Here is a 14,659-nt window from a genome sequence, read left to right on the forward strand (position 1 = left end):
CAGCTCGATCAGTAGTACTGTTGCCAAGCCACTCTTGGTGATAGATGTTGAAATCCCCCCCTCCAGAGCACATTTTGTTCCCTTGCTACCCTTTGTGCAACCTTGAAGTGTTGTCAACATGGAGGAGTACTGATTTATCAGCTGGGGGAGGATGGTACTTGACAATCAGAAGGAAGTTTTCTTGTCCATGTTTAACGTGAATGGGATGCAGAGTCAATGTTGAGGACTCCCAGGGTGACTCCACAGTGTGCCACCATCTCTGTTGGATCTGTACTGTCAGTGGGGCAGAACATATCCTGGGATGATGATGGTAGTGTCTGGGACATTGTCTGTAAGTTATTCCATGAGTATGACAATGTCAGGCTTGATTAGGCTGTGAGACACTTCTCCCAATTTTGGCACTAGATATTAGAAAGGAGGGTTTTGCAGGGTGGACCGGGCCATTTTGGCCAGTGCCTAGGTCAATGTCAGATTGTCTGGTTTCATTTCTGTGTTGAGATTTTGTAGCAATCGATTCAACTGGATGGCTTGTAGGTGATTTCATGATTTAGAATTGCCGGTGTTAGATTGGTGTGTACAAAGTTACAAATCACACAACACCAGGTTATAGTCCAACAGGTTTATTTGGAAGCACTAGCTTTCGGCGCACTGCCCCTTCAACCACCTGATGAAGGAGCAGCACTCCAAATGCTAGTGCTTCCAAATAAACCTGTTGGACTATAACCTGGAGTTGTGTGATTCTTAGCTAGATCATTTCAGAGGGCATTTGAGAGTCAACCACATTGCTGTGGCTCTGGAGTCATATGTAGGCCAGACCAGGTAGGGATGGCAGAGTCCCTTCCCTAAAAGATGTTAGGGATCCAGATCGACAATGATCATCAGGAGATTTTTAATTGCAGATATATTTTCATTGAATTCAAACTGGGTGGGATTTGAACCTGGGTTCCCAGAACATTATCTGAGCTTCTAGATTAATTGTCTAGTTATGATACCACTAGGCAATTGCCTTCCCAATATTGAAACTGAAACAGCATCTAGTTAAAAATATGACAATGGACCAGATTTTGAAGAAGATGGTTGTTACTCAGTCTGGGTAAATTTATTTATGCACATTTCAATTGTTAAAAAAAATTGTTCTCAAAGTTGCTGAACTGGTAAGATTACTAGTTTTTTTTCCTCGATAGTCTGTTTGGGAATTCAGAACAGTGGGATTGGATGCTAGGGCAGTTGAAAGCTCCTCCTGTAGGATGTGGGAGGTAAGAGTCATCACTAGTGTCCCCACTGACTTCATCTGAGGGAAGTGCACCCAACTCCAGCTGATCGGAAACCGCTTTAGGGAACTGGAGCTGGGGCTGGATGAACTTCGGAACATTCGGAAGGCGGAGAAGGTAATAAAGGGTAGCTACAGGGAGGTAGTCACACCTCAGGTACAGGTTAAAGGTAGATGGGTTACAGTCAGGAGGTGGAAAGAGAACAGGCAGACATTGCAGGGATCCCCTGAAGCCATTCCCCTCAATAACAAGTATACCATTTTGGATACTGTTGGGGGGGAACAACTTACCATGGGTAAGCAATGGGGTACAAGTCTCTGGCACAGAGTCTGTCCCTGTTGATCAGAAAGGAATCGGGGAGATGAGCAGAACATTAGTCATTGGGGACTCCACAGTTAGGGGGACACATAGGACATTCAGTGTGAACAAGAGAGACTCATGGTTGGTGTGTTGCCTCCCAGGTGCCAGGGTTCGTGATGTCTCAGATCGTGTTTTTGGGATTCTTGAGGGGAAGGGGGAGCAGACCTATGTCGTGGTCCACATAACCACCAAAGACATAGGTAGGAAAAGGGATGGGGATGTAAGGCAGAAATTCAGGGAGCTGGGGTGGAAGCGTAGAGGTAGAACAAACAGAGTTGTTATCTCTGGTTTGTTACCCATTCCACGTGCAATAGAGGTGAGGTATAGAGAGAGAGAACAGTTGAACACGTGGCTACAGAGATGGTACAGGAGGGAGGGATTCAGATGCCTGGATAATTGGGGCTCATTCTGGAGTAGGTGCGACCTCCACAAACAGGATGGTCTTCACCTGAACCAAAGGGGTACCGATATCCTGGGGGGAAATTTGCTAATGCTCTTCGGGAGGGTTTACACTAATTCATCGGGGGCTGGGTACTGGGTAATGAACCTGGCCAGGTGTTAGATTTGGAGGTAGGTGAGCACTTTTCGGTTATGTTTATTTTAGTGATGGAAACAGATAGGTATATACCGCAGGGTAAGAGTTATAGCTGGGGGAAAGGCAATTATGATGTGATTAGGCAAGATTTGGGTTGCATAGGAAAGGGAAGGAAACTGCAGGGAAAGGGCACAATTGAAATGTGGAGCTTGTTCAGGGAATAGCTACTGTGTGTCGTTGATAAGTATGTACCTGGCAGGCAGGGAGGAAGTGGTCGAGTGAGGGAGCCATGGTCTACTAAAGGAATTGAATCTCTTGTCAAGAGGAAGAAGAAGGCTAATGTAAAGATGAGATGTGAAGGCTTAGTTAGGGTGCTTGAGAGTTACAAGTTAGCCAGGAAGGACCTAAAGAGAGAGCTAAGAAGAGCCAGGAGGGAACATGAGAAACCTTTGGCAGGTAGGATCAAAGAAAAAGCTTTCTATAAGTATGTCAGGAATAAAAAGAATTACTAGAGTAAGATTAGGGCCAGTCAAGGGCCATAGTGGGAAGTTGTGCATAGAGTCCGAGGAGATAGGAGAGGCACTAAATGAATATTTTTTGTCAGTATTCACACTGGAAAAAGACAATGTTGTCGAGGAGAATACTGAGATACAGGCCACTAGACTAGATGGGATTGAGGTTCACATGGAGGAGGTGTTAGCAATTCTGGAAAGTGTGAAAATAGATACACCTTCAGGGCTGATGAGATTTATCCTAGGATTCTTTGGGAAGCTAGCAAGGAGATTGTAGAAGGTTTGACTTAGATTTTTATGTTGTTATTATCTACAGGAATAGTGCCAGAAGACTGAAGGATAGCAAATGTTGTCTCCTTGGTCAAAAAGGGCAGTAGAGACAACCCTGATAATTATAGACCAGTGAGCGTAACTTCGGTTGTGGGTAAATTGTTGGAAAGAAATATAAGAGATAGGATTTATAATCATCTAGAAAGGAATAATTTGATTAGGGATAGTTAACATGGTTTTGTGAAGGATAGGTTGTGCCTCACAAATCTTATTTAACTCTTTGAGAAGGTGACCAACCAGGTGGATGAAGGTAAAGTGGTTGATGTGGTGTATATGTTTTTCAGTAAAGTGTTTGATAAGGTTCCTCACGGTGAGCTATTGTAGAAAGTACAGAGGCACAGGATTAAGGGTGATTTAGCGGTTTGGATCTGTAAATGGCTAGCTGAACAAAAACAAAGGGTGGTGGTTGATGGGAAATGTACATCCTAGTGTTCAGTTACTAGTGGTGTACCACAAGGATCTGTTTTGAGGCCCCTGCTGTTTGTCATTTTTATAAATGACCCGGATGAGGGCATAGAAGGATGGGTTCGTAAATTTGCAGATGACACTAAAGTCGGTGGAGTTGTGGACAGTACCGAAGGATATTGCAGGTTACAGAGGGACATAGATAAGCTGCAGAGCTGGGCTGAGAGGTGGCAAATGGAGTTTAATGCAGAAAAGTGTGAGACTTTTCACTTTGGAAGGAGTAACAGGAATACAGAGTACTGGGCTCATGGTAAGTTTCTTGATAGTGTGGATGAGCAGAGACATCTCGGTGTCCAGGTACATAGATCCCTGAAAGTTGCCACTCAAGTTGATAGGGTTGTTAAGAAGGCATACAGTGTGTTAACTTTTATTGGTAGAGGGATTGAGTTTCAGACCCATGTTGCAGCTGTACAAACTCTGGTGCAGCCGCACTTGGAATATCGCGTACAGTTCTGGTCGCTGCATTATAGAAAGGATGTAGAAATGTTGGAAAGGGTGCAGAGGAGATTTACCAGGATGTTGCCTGATATGAAAGGAAGGTCCTATGAGGAAAGGCTGAGGGACTTGAGGCTGTTTTCATTAGAGAGGAGAAGGTTGAGTGGTGATTTAATAGAGACATACAAGATGATCAGAGGGTTAGACAGGGTGGACAGTGAGAGCCGTTTTCCTCGGAAGGTGATGGCTAGCATGAGGGGACATAGTTTTAAATTGAGGGGTGATAGATATAGGACAGATGTCAGAGGTAGGTTCTTTACTCAGAGAGTAGTAGGGGTGTGGAACAGCCTGCCTGCAACAGTAGTAGACTCGCCAACTTTCAGAGCATTTAAATGGTCATTGGCTAAACATATGGACAATAATGGAATAGTGTCGGTTAGATGGGCTTCAGATTGGTTTCACAGGTCGGTGCAATATCGAGGGCCGAAGGGCCTGTGCTGCGCTGTAATGTTCTATGTTCTACTGGAACCTTGGTGATCAACAGGGCAAATAATCGAACACTATCGCCAATTAAGATTAAGTTCTGACAAATCAACAGAGAAATGGTGATGGAGGAGGGTGAACAGGAGTGGGTAAATTCAACGTCATTTCAGACACAAAGAAATAATGAACCAGAAAGGGACAGTGAATTGAGAAACTGAGTAAGGAGATAAAAAGGAAAAAATGTAAAATTTAACATTTTAAAAATCTCATAAACATTTCACAACTTGAACCAATGAGACCTCACACATTTTTTTATCCTTCCATCCAGAAAGCTCTTACGCACAACTGAATTTTTTTTGTGCCCCATCACCAAATCACCATTGGTATTTTTCATTTATTAACCAACACTAAAACCAGTAAATCACTCATGCTTTCCAATTGATTTGTTTACATACAAAGGTTAAAATCAATGCAGACCATCAAAGCTGAGGAAATGGTATGGAGAGAGGAAGGGGGATAAATCAAAATGGAGTTGGAAGGGGAGATTAAGCAGTCTACCCCCTGCAGTGCCCACCTCTCTCTAAAGGCAGTGTGAGTATTTGTGGAGCACTGTGTGCTCCCTCTCCAAAAACACCTGGGCATGAACTTAGCTGCAGAAGAGGGACAGATCATTGGCAGCTATTACCCCTCCACTGCCCACTGTCATAGATCTACTAGTGTCCGACTTGGCTCCTCATACATTCTTGGCCAGAGAAGTTAGCTGCAGACTTTAACAATCATCATGTTGTTAAATGTGTAATTATTCTGTTAATTTCAAGATATAACATCTTTTGGCAAGCTTAATCTGCAGTTAATGTGCTAAAATCGCAACTTTATAAAAATTTCAGACAGGTTAAATGAGGGGTTCCATTTTTATGAAGCTACCAGCACAAAGTAACACAATTCAGCCAGAAACATGTCGTGATTCCCAATTGATGTGCTAACTCTTTCTTGTAACAAGTTGCACGCAAACGTGCACATTAATGAAAGGTTGTGCCATTTAGACACAATTACTTCTTTCAGTCAGATCTGGCCCAGAGTTCAGCACTGCAACAAAAAGGAAGAATTAGTAATAATCTGGTGCTTTTCATGAACTCAGGAAGCCCAAAATGCTTTCATAGCCAAAGAACAGCTTTTGAACTGAGCTGACTACTATTATTTTAAGAAAAAAGGCAGCGAATTGGAATAAAGAAAGATCCCATAAATAGTTATGACTAGGTAATCTGGTTTTATTATATTGGTCGAGAGATAAATATTGACGAAGACCCTGGAAAAATAACCTGTTCTTGGAGCATGCTAGTGTTTTGTGACATCTGTCTGAGACACCAGACAGACGCAAGGTTTGTGAAGGTTTGTAGCTCAGGTTGAGGTTTAGGGTGTAGGTTTGCTCACTGAGCTGTAGGTTTGATATCCAGACGTTTCATTACCTGGCTAGGTAACATCATCAGTGGCGACCTCCAAGTGAAGCGAAGCTGTTGTCTCCTGCTTTCTATTTATATCTTTCTCCCGAATGGGGTTCCTGGGGTTTGTGGTGATGTCATTTCCTGTTCGTTTTCTGAGGGGTTGACAGATGGCATCTAGATCTATGCGTTTGTTTATGGCATTGTGGTTGGTGTGCCAGGCCTCTAGGAATTGTCTGGCCTGTCTTTGCTTAGTCTGTCCCAGGATAGATGTGTTGTCCCAGTCGAAATAGTGTTTTTTTTCATCCATGTGTAGGGCTACGAGGGAGAGAGGGTTGTGTCTTTTTGTGGCTAGCTGGTGTTCATGTATCCTGGTGGCTAACTTTCTTCCTGTTTGTCCTATGTAGTGTTTGTGGCAGTCCTTGCATGGAATTTTGTAGATGACGTTGGTTTTGTCCATGGGTTGTACTGGGTCTTTTAAGTTTGTTAGTTTTTGTTTGAGGATTCAGGATTCATAGCAGAAATGGTAATGCAAAGGCTAGAACAAACAGCCCTACCAATCATCAAACCAAAAATCTGGGTCCGCTACGTAGATGACACCTTTGTCATCACAAAACGAAACAAGATAGAAGAGACATTTAACATCATCAACAACACCCTTACAGGCATAAAGTTCACCAAGGAGGAAGAAACCGACAACAATCTTGCATTCCTGGACATCACAGTTAGAAAGAAAGGACAAGGGAGAACTACAAACCTGCGTATACAGAAAACCGACAAACACTGACCAAATACTCAACTACACCAGCAACCATCCCAACACACACAAACAAAGCTGTATCAGAACACTATTCCAATGAGCCACCATACACTGCAGCACAGATGAACTTCGGAAAACAGAAGAGTATACGACTTTTTAAGAAGAACGGATACTCAAATAATACAGTGCGCAGATTCCTCAAGAACAAACCATGACAAGCAGACCAAACACAGCCAGGAACCCTAACCACCTTACCATACATCAAAGAAGTTTCAGAAATGACAGCCAGACTACTGAGACCCCTCGGAATCCTAGTAGCACACAAACCCACCAACACTCTCAAACAAAAACTAACAAACTTAAAAAACCCAGTACAACCCATGGACAAAACCAATGTCATCTACAAAATTCCATGCAAGGACTGCCACAAACACTATGTAGGACAAACAGGAAGAAAGTTAGCCACCAGGATACACGAACACCAGCTAGCCACAAAAAGACATGATCCTCTCTCCCTCGTAGCCTTACACATGGATGAAAAAAACCACCATTTCAACTGGGACTACACATCTATCCTGGGACAGGCTAAGCAAAGACAGGCCAGAGAATTCCTAGAGGCCTGGCACTCCAACCACAACGCCATAAACAAACACATAGATCTAGATGCCATCTATCAACCTCTCAGAAAACAAACAGGAAATGACATCACCACAAACCCCAGGAACCCCATCCAGGACAAACATATAAATAGAAAGCAGGAGACAACAGCTTCGTTTCACTTGGAGGTCGCCACTGATGATGTTACCTAGCCAGGTAATGAAACGTTTGGATATCAAACCTACAGCTCAGTGAGCAAACCTACACCCTAAACACCAGACAGAGCTTCCATATGTGAAGTACCATATGGTCCAAGCAGATTCATAGAGATGTACAGCACGGAAACAGACACTTAGGTCCAACCCGTCCATGCCAATCAGATATCCCAACCCAATCTCGTCCCACCTGCCAACACCCGGCCCATATCCCTCCAAACCCTTCCTATTCATATACCCATCCAGATGACTTTTAAATGTTGCAATCGTACCAGCCTCCACCACTTCCTCCGGCAGCTCATTCCATACACGTACCACCCTCCGTGTGAAGATTTGCTCCTTGGGTCTCTTTTACATCTTTCCCTTCTCACCCTAAACCTATGCCCTTTATTTCTGAACTCCCCGACCCCAGGGAAAAGACTTTGTCTATTTACCCTATCCACGCCCCTCATAATTTTGTAAACCTCTATAAGGTCACCCCTCAGCCTCCGACACTCCAGGGAAACAGCCCCAGCTTGTTCAGCCTCTCCCTATAGCTCAAATCTTCCAACCATTGCAGCATCCTTGTAAATCTTTTCTGAACCCTTTCAAGTTTCACAACACCTTTCTGATAGGAAGGAGACCAGAACTGCACGCAATATTCCAACAGTGGCCTAACCAATGTCCTGTACAGCCGCAACATGACCTCCCAACTCCTGTACTCAATACTCTGACCAATAAAGGAAAGCATACCAAATGCCTTCTTCACTATCCTATCTACCTGCGACTCCACTTTCAAGGAGCTATGAACCTGCACTCCAAGGTCTCTTTGTTCAGCAACACTCCCTAGGACCTTACCATTAAGTGTATAAGTCCTGCTAAGATTTGCTTTCCCAAAATGCAGCACAGGCTGCATTGGTGCAGATTCTTTGTTTTTAAATGGTCTTATCCCTAATCTGTAACTGTGAGGACATTTTCGACACTTATCTCTTACATTAAGAATCAGAAGCTAACATTAATACTGTCTCTCGTGTGTGACAACCACCTCTGTGTTGCATGAAAAGAAACTTGAGAGCACCCCAGATGGTTCATTATGTTACTGCTCCACCCAATATGGACCATAGAGATTAGGAAGATTCGAGGTTCAATCCCATGCTAGTATTTGATCTTCACGATGCCAGCAGCAGTGCACTACAATTGACCTCTCCCTTGCTTAGTATCCAAAGTTAAAAATCACACAACACCAGGTTATAGTCCAACAGGTTTATTTGGAAGCACTAGCTTTCAGAGCGCTGCTCGTTCATCAGGGGGGGGTGTGCTTCCAAATAAACCTGTTGGACTATAATGTGGTGATGTGTGATTTTTAACTTTGTCCACCCCGGTCCAACACCGGCATCTCCGAATCATTGCTTGGTATCTTGTAACTTCAACAGCATTAGCTGCTTTTTATTCATTTCAAACAACGTCATCCATTTGTCATTGCTCTTAGCAAAGTATAAATTAAGTATGCTGAATATTTGAGTAATTAACATATACAAAGCCAACATCTCTTTATCAAAAAGACAACAACATTACATCATAGGTATTCCAATGCAAATGGCTTGGTGGTCAGACATGACTTCTGCTACTGTTAAGGGGGCAAGGTTAGCAGACAACAATAATAATAAAAAACTGCAATAGAAGAATGAATGTTAACAGTAAAAATAGCAGCGTACCTTTGACAAATAAAAGAAAGGACCACATTCATTTTCGAATAAAATTCGCCCATTATGGTACATCAATAATCCAAAGTCAAACAGAGGGCCAGGCACCTCCCTTCCATTAACCTGTTGATTGCAATCAATGCATAATTCACATGTAAATGTAGAATGCTGCAAACAATAACAGACTGTCTTAAAATGATTATTTCCCAAGCAATAAGCTGAAGACATACCAGCATGTTGTGTTCGACCATGTTCCATGCTCTAGGCCTTAGCATTAGAATGGGGGCCTTTGAAATAGGCGGTACATCTAAACATATAATTCAAGTATTATTGCCATGTCAGTATTGTTAAATGCTGTCTTTCTGCAATTCACACCTGGAAATGATCACAGTTTTTCATCAATAGAAGGACATTACATTTTTCTACAAGAGTGATGTGGTAAAACTCACACAACTGTTATTCTTCAGACCCACTCATTTCACTTGCTCAGAAATTATTACATTTCTTACCTTTACTCAGTTGTAAAATGTTAACCGTGTTTCTGAAATTCTCTTCATTAAAAGTGTAGGTCCTGTTGATTATTTCCAGTATTTTCTACTTTATTAAGACTTACCAAAAATATTGGCCAACTACTAAACTCTGAAGGGCTGATATTGATTCCAATCAGTGTGAATATACTGAGAGGGGAAGGGTCCTCTCAGTTCCCCACTCCCAACATTTTAAGTTGCCTGTTCCAGGCATAAACCTCCAAGCCAATACCAATCCCCAACTCCTATCCCCCTTCTTCCTCCATACCCCACCCCCTCAAACATTACCACTATCCAACGCTTTGTTTCCTTACTATTATGAAGTTGAAGGCGTGCACTATACCTTTAAGAGAGAGAGGGAATGCTGTTCTGAACTGAGAGGTTATAAGCACCTGTGGTTATGATTAGATGGCAGTCCCAGAGTGTACTGGAAAAATGAAAATATGTAACATTTGGCTGTGAAATGGATACCTGAAATTTGGTTGCTGTTTTGACAACAATTTGAATTTAACCAATCAGTTTAAGTTATGCCCCAGAATACTAAAACCCAATCAAGTTTGAATTTATTGTTTTGCCAACATTGAACCAATGAGATGATCCAATGTTGGGGGGGCATAAAATGCGGACCTTTTGAAATTTGGTCAAGTCAGCAATGCATGGAGAGCTAACACCTTGCTCTCCAAGAAATTAGGAAACATTCTCTATCAAAGGTACTTTTTTACATGAAACATACTCGCAGTGAAAAGAAAGGCGATCCAGGGAGACCTTCAGCCGGAAGAAGAAAGATACAGAATACGATAGCGGCTGTGTGGTTTTGAAATTAAGTTGATGTAATTTTAACAGGTGTCTTATTGGAACAGCATACTGTTACAGATAATAAGCAGTTAAGAGAAAGGTGGGGGGGGGGGGGGAGCTGAGAGTTGTGAATAGCTATTTAATATTCACTTTTAGAGTTAAAAATAAATTGATATTATTGTCTTTAAATAGTGGAATTTGGGAATTCTCTGTCACTCATATTTTAGCAGATTACGAGGTGAGCTTTTCTGGGTGTTTGGTTTAATTAACAGAAGGTTTCACTGCTGTGTCGTAACACTTACCTACAGCCAAATCTGTGTGTGTGTATGTGCCAGGCAGCCCACTGGCAGTGATGCCATTTCTTTCAGTTGCAGGCAGAAATCAATTTCTGAGTATTTTCTGAGCCCCATGGTATAATATTTTGCTTCCCATTGTCCAGGAAGACGCAGATCAACCCTTACACTCACAATACTCAGAGTCATAGAGATGTACAGCACGGAAACAGACCCTTCGGTCCAACTCGTCCATGCTGACCAGATATCCCAACCCAATCTAGTCCCACCTGCCAGCACCTGGCTCATATCCCTCCAAACCCTTCCTATTCATGTACCCATCCAAATGCCTCTTAAATGTTGCAATTGTACCAGCCTCCACCACATCGTCTGGCAGCTCATTCCATACACATAACACCCTCTGCATGAAAAGGTTGCCCCTTAGGTCTCTTTTATATCTTTCCCTTCTCACCCTAAACCTATGCCCTCTAGTTCTGGACTCCCCGACCCCAAGGAAAAGATTTTGCCTATTTATCCTATACATACCCCTCATGATTTTGTAAACCTCTATAAGGTCACCCCTCAGCCTCCGACACTCCAGGGAAAACAGCCCCAGCCTGTTCAGCCTCTCCCTATAGCTCAAACCCTCCAACCCTGGCAACATCCTTGTAAATCTTTTCTGAACCCTTTCAAATTTCAGAACATCTTTCCAATAGGAAGGAGACCAGGATTGCATGCAATATTCCAACAGTGGCTTAACCAATGTCCTGTACAGCCACAACATGACCTCTTAACTCCTGTAGGTAAAAACAATGACTGCAGATGCTGGAAACCAGATTCTGGATTAGTGGTGCTGGAAGAGCACAGCAGTTCAGGCAGCATCTGAGGAGCAGTAAAATCGACGTTTCGGGCAAAAGCCCTTCATCAGGAATAAAGGCAGAGAGCCTGAAGCGTGGAGAGATAAGCTAGAGGAGGGTGAGGGTGGGGAGAAAGTAGCATAGAGTACAATAGGTGAGTGGGGGAGGGGATGAAGGTGATAGGTCAGGGGCGGGGGAGGGTGGAGTGGATAGGGGGAAAAGAAGATAGGCAGGTAGGACATGTCAAGGGGACAGTGCTGAGCTGGAAGTTTGGAACTAGGATGAGGTGGGGGAAGGGGAAACGAGGAAACTGTTGAAGTCCACATTGATGCCCTGGGGTTGAAGTGTTCCGAGGCGGAAGATGAGGCATTCTTCCTCCAGGCGTCTGGTGGTGAGGGATCGGCGGTGAAGGAGGCCCAGGACCTCCATGTCCTCGGCAGAGTGGGAGGGGGAGTTGAAATGTTGGGCCACAGGGCGGTGTGGTTGATTGGTGCGGGTGTCCCGGAGATCTAAAGCGCTCTGTTAGGAGGTGTCCAGTTTCCCCAATGTAGAGGAGATCACATCAGGAGCAACGGATACAATAAATGATATTAGTGGATGAGCAGGTAAAACTTTGATGGATGTGGAAGTCTCCTTTAGGGCCTTGGATGGAGGTGAGGAAGGACGTGTGGGCGCAGGTTTTGCAGTTCCTGCGGTGGCAAGGGATAGTGCCAGGATAGGAGGGTGGTTTGTAGGGGGGTATGGACCTGACCAGGTAGTCACGGAGGGAATGGTCTTTGTGGAAGGCGGAAAGGGGTCGGGAGGGAAATATATCCCTGGTGGTGGGGTCTTTTTGGAGGTGGCCGAAATGTTGGCAGATGATTTGGTTTATGTGAAGGTTGGTAGGGTGGAAGGTGAGCACTAGGGGCGTTCTGTCCTTGTTACGGTTGGAGAGGTGGGGTCTGAGGGCGGAGGTGCAGGATGTGGGCGAGATGCGTTGGAGGGCATCTTTAACCACGTGGGAAGGGAAATTGCGGTCTCTAAAGAAGGAGGCCATCTGGTGTGTTCTGTGATGGAACTGGTCCTCCTGGGAGCAGATATGGCAGAGACGGAGGAATTGGGAATATGGGATGGCATTTTTGCAAGAGGTAGGATGGGAAGAGGTGTAATCCAGGTAGCTGTGGGAGTCGGTGGGTTTGTAAAAAATGTCAGTGTCAAGTCGGTCATCATTAATGGAGATGGAGAGGTCCAGGAAGGGGAGAGAGGTGTCAGAGATGGTCCAGGTAAATTTAAGGTCAGGGTGGAATGTGTTGATGAAGTTGATGAAGGACATGGAGGTCCTAGGCCTCCTTCACCGCCGCTCCCTCACCACCAGACGCCTGGAGGAAGAATGCCTCATATTCCGCCTCGGAACACTTCTACCCCAGGGCATCAATGTGGACTTCAACAGTTTCCTCATTTCCCCTTCCCCCACCTCACCCTAGTTCCAAACTTCCAGCTCAGCACTGTCCCCTTGACTTGTCCTACCTGCCTATCTTCTTTTCCACCTATCCACGCCACCCTCTCCCGCCCCTGACCTATCACCTTCATCCCCTCCCCCACTCACCTATTGTACTCTATGCTACTTTCTCCCCACCCCCACCCTCCTCTAGCTTATCTCTCCATGCTTCAGGCTCTATGCCTTTATTCCTGATGAAGGGCTTTTGCCTGAAACGTCGATTTTACTGCTCCTCGGATGCTGAACTGCTGTGCTCTCTCAACTCCTGTACTCAATGTGCAGTAAGAATTAGCCTCTAGTAGTTGCAATAAAGCAATCTTGTATATTTTAAAGTAAATGCCAAATATGGGGTTCAAATATCTAATGGCATCTAAAACTGAACTTGTCAAAGTTTATTCATAAATATGAAGACAAAAAAACTTCACTGAAAGAAATTATGCGCATGAAAAATGTTACTGAGAACCAATGAAAATGACCAGTTCAGTAACAGATTGGACTTCAGCATACAATAATTGATCTTGGCACGTAAGTCACAATTAGAAAGTTAAAAAGGCTGAGATAATCACATTTAGCAATACAAAATTAATGAAGCAATTATAATCTTCAACACAGGTGAATGAGTCATTTTATTTCAAAGGGGTTACAATCATTGTCCTCAGGAATGTGGACTTAAAATACCAAATTCAGCATTTTGCAGTCAATGAGTCAATATTGAAAAACAGGCCCTGGCATTCTGTTCATTATTATGAACTGTGTGGACATATTTTAATATTGTGTAATACATTCAGCAAATAGAAAATGGCCACAGAACATCCTAAAGCGACAAAATATTATTGTATTCAATTTTTGATTTGAAAAACAATTCATTTTCCTTTAGACCCGATGGTCCAAGTGGCCTAATTCTGCTCCTATATCTTATGGTCTAAATTAATTTGATAAAAGCAAGCTATGGTGTTTATGAATATTTCACAGATATGTATTCCTTGTGGAACTCCTTCAATGAGTGGGAGAGTTTAAGGTGGGCGGCACGGTGGCAGTGGGCGGTACGGTGGCACAGTGGTTAGCACTGCTGGCTCACAGCGCCAGGACCCGGGTTCAATTCCCACCTCAGGAGACTGACTGTGTGGAGTTTTCACATTCTCCCCGTGTCTGCGGGGGTTTCCTCCTGGTGCTCCAGTTTCCTCCCACAGTCCAAAAATGTGCAGGTTAGGTGAATTGACCATGCTAAATTGCCCGTAGTGTTAGGGACAGGGGTAAATGTAGAGGAATGGGTCTGGGTCGGTTGCACTTCGGCTGGTCGATGTGGACTTGTTGGGCCGAAGGGTCTGTTTCCACACTGTAAGTAATCTAATCTGTTTTCAAGGGAGGGACAAGTCTGGATTGCACATTCACAAAGGATTTTGCTCTTTTCCAAAGCATTATTTTTTGTGCTAGAAGGGGGCCAGAGACATTTTAGTTGATTATATCTTATGTCTTTATACTCTTGCATTTTGGAAATGAGTTTGCTTAACTGCTTCAGCCATCAAGTCTCCATTTGATTTATTTATTGCAAATGAGTATGGCTGTGTAACACAAACTCCACTTAATCTAAAAACACTTCATAAGTGAGGTACTTAACACTATCCCCCACCCCCCATTCCCATTCAC

The 14,659-nt window shown here is 43.7% G+C and overlaps 1 protein-coding gene across 1 annotated transcript in view; it reads right to left on the reverse strand.

Moving 5' to 3' along the window:
- Window positions 1-14,659, reverse strand: part of ugl (ureidoglycolate lyase) — a 72,578-nt gene that overhangs the window by 27,250 nt on the left and 30,669 nt on the right. The window contains exons 6-7 of the mRNA XM_087980056.1: window positions 9,315-9,391; window positions 9,097-9,207 (exon numbers count right to left, since the gene is read on the reverse strand). Coding sequence (XP_087836182.1) covers window positions 9,097-9,207; window positions 9,315-9,391 — 188 coding nt within the window. The remainder of the gene's footprint in view (window positions 1-9,096; window positions 9,208-9,314; window positions 9,392-14,659) is intronic.

The sequence above is a fragment of the Chiloscyllium plagiosum genome, unplaced genomic scaffold, assembly GCF_037043375.1.
Source record: "Chiloscyllium plagiosum isolate Xiang-an unplaced genomic scaffold, Cpla_swu_hap1 HiC_scaffold_36, whole genome shotgun sequence".
Classification (NCBI taxonomy): domain Eukaryota; kingdom Metazoa; phylum Chordata; class Chondrichthyes; order Orectolobiformes; family Hemiscylliidae; genus Chiloscyllium; species Chiloscyllium plagiosum.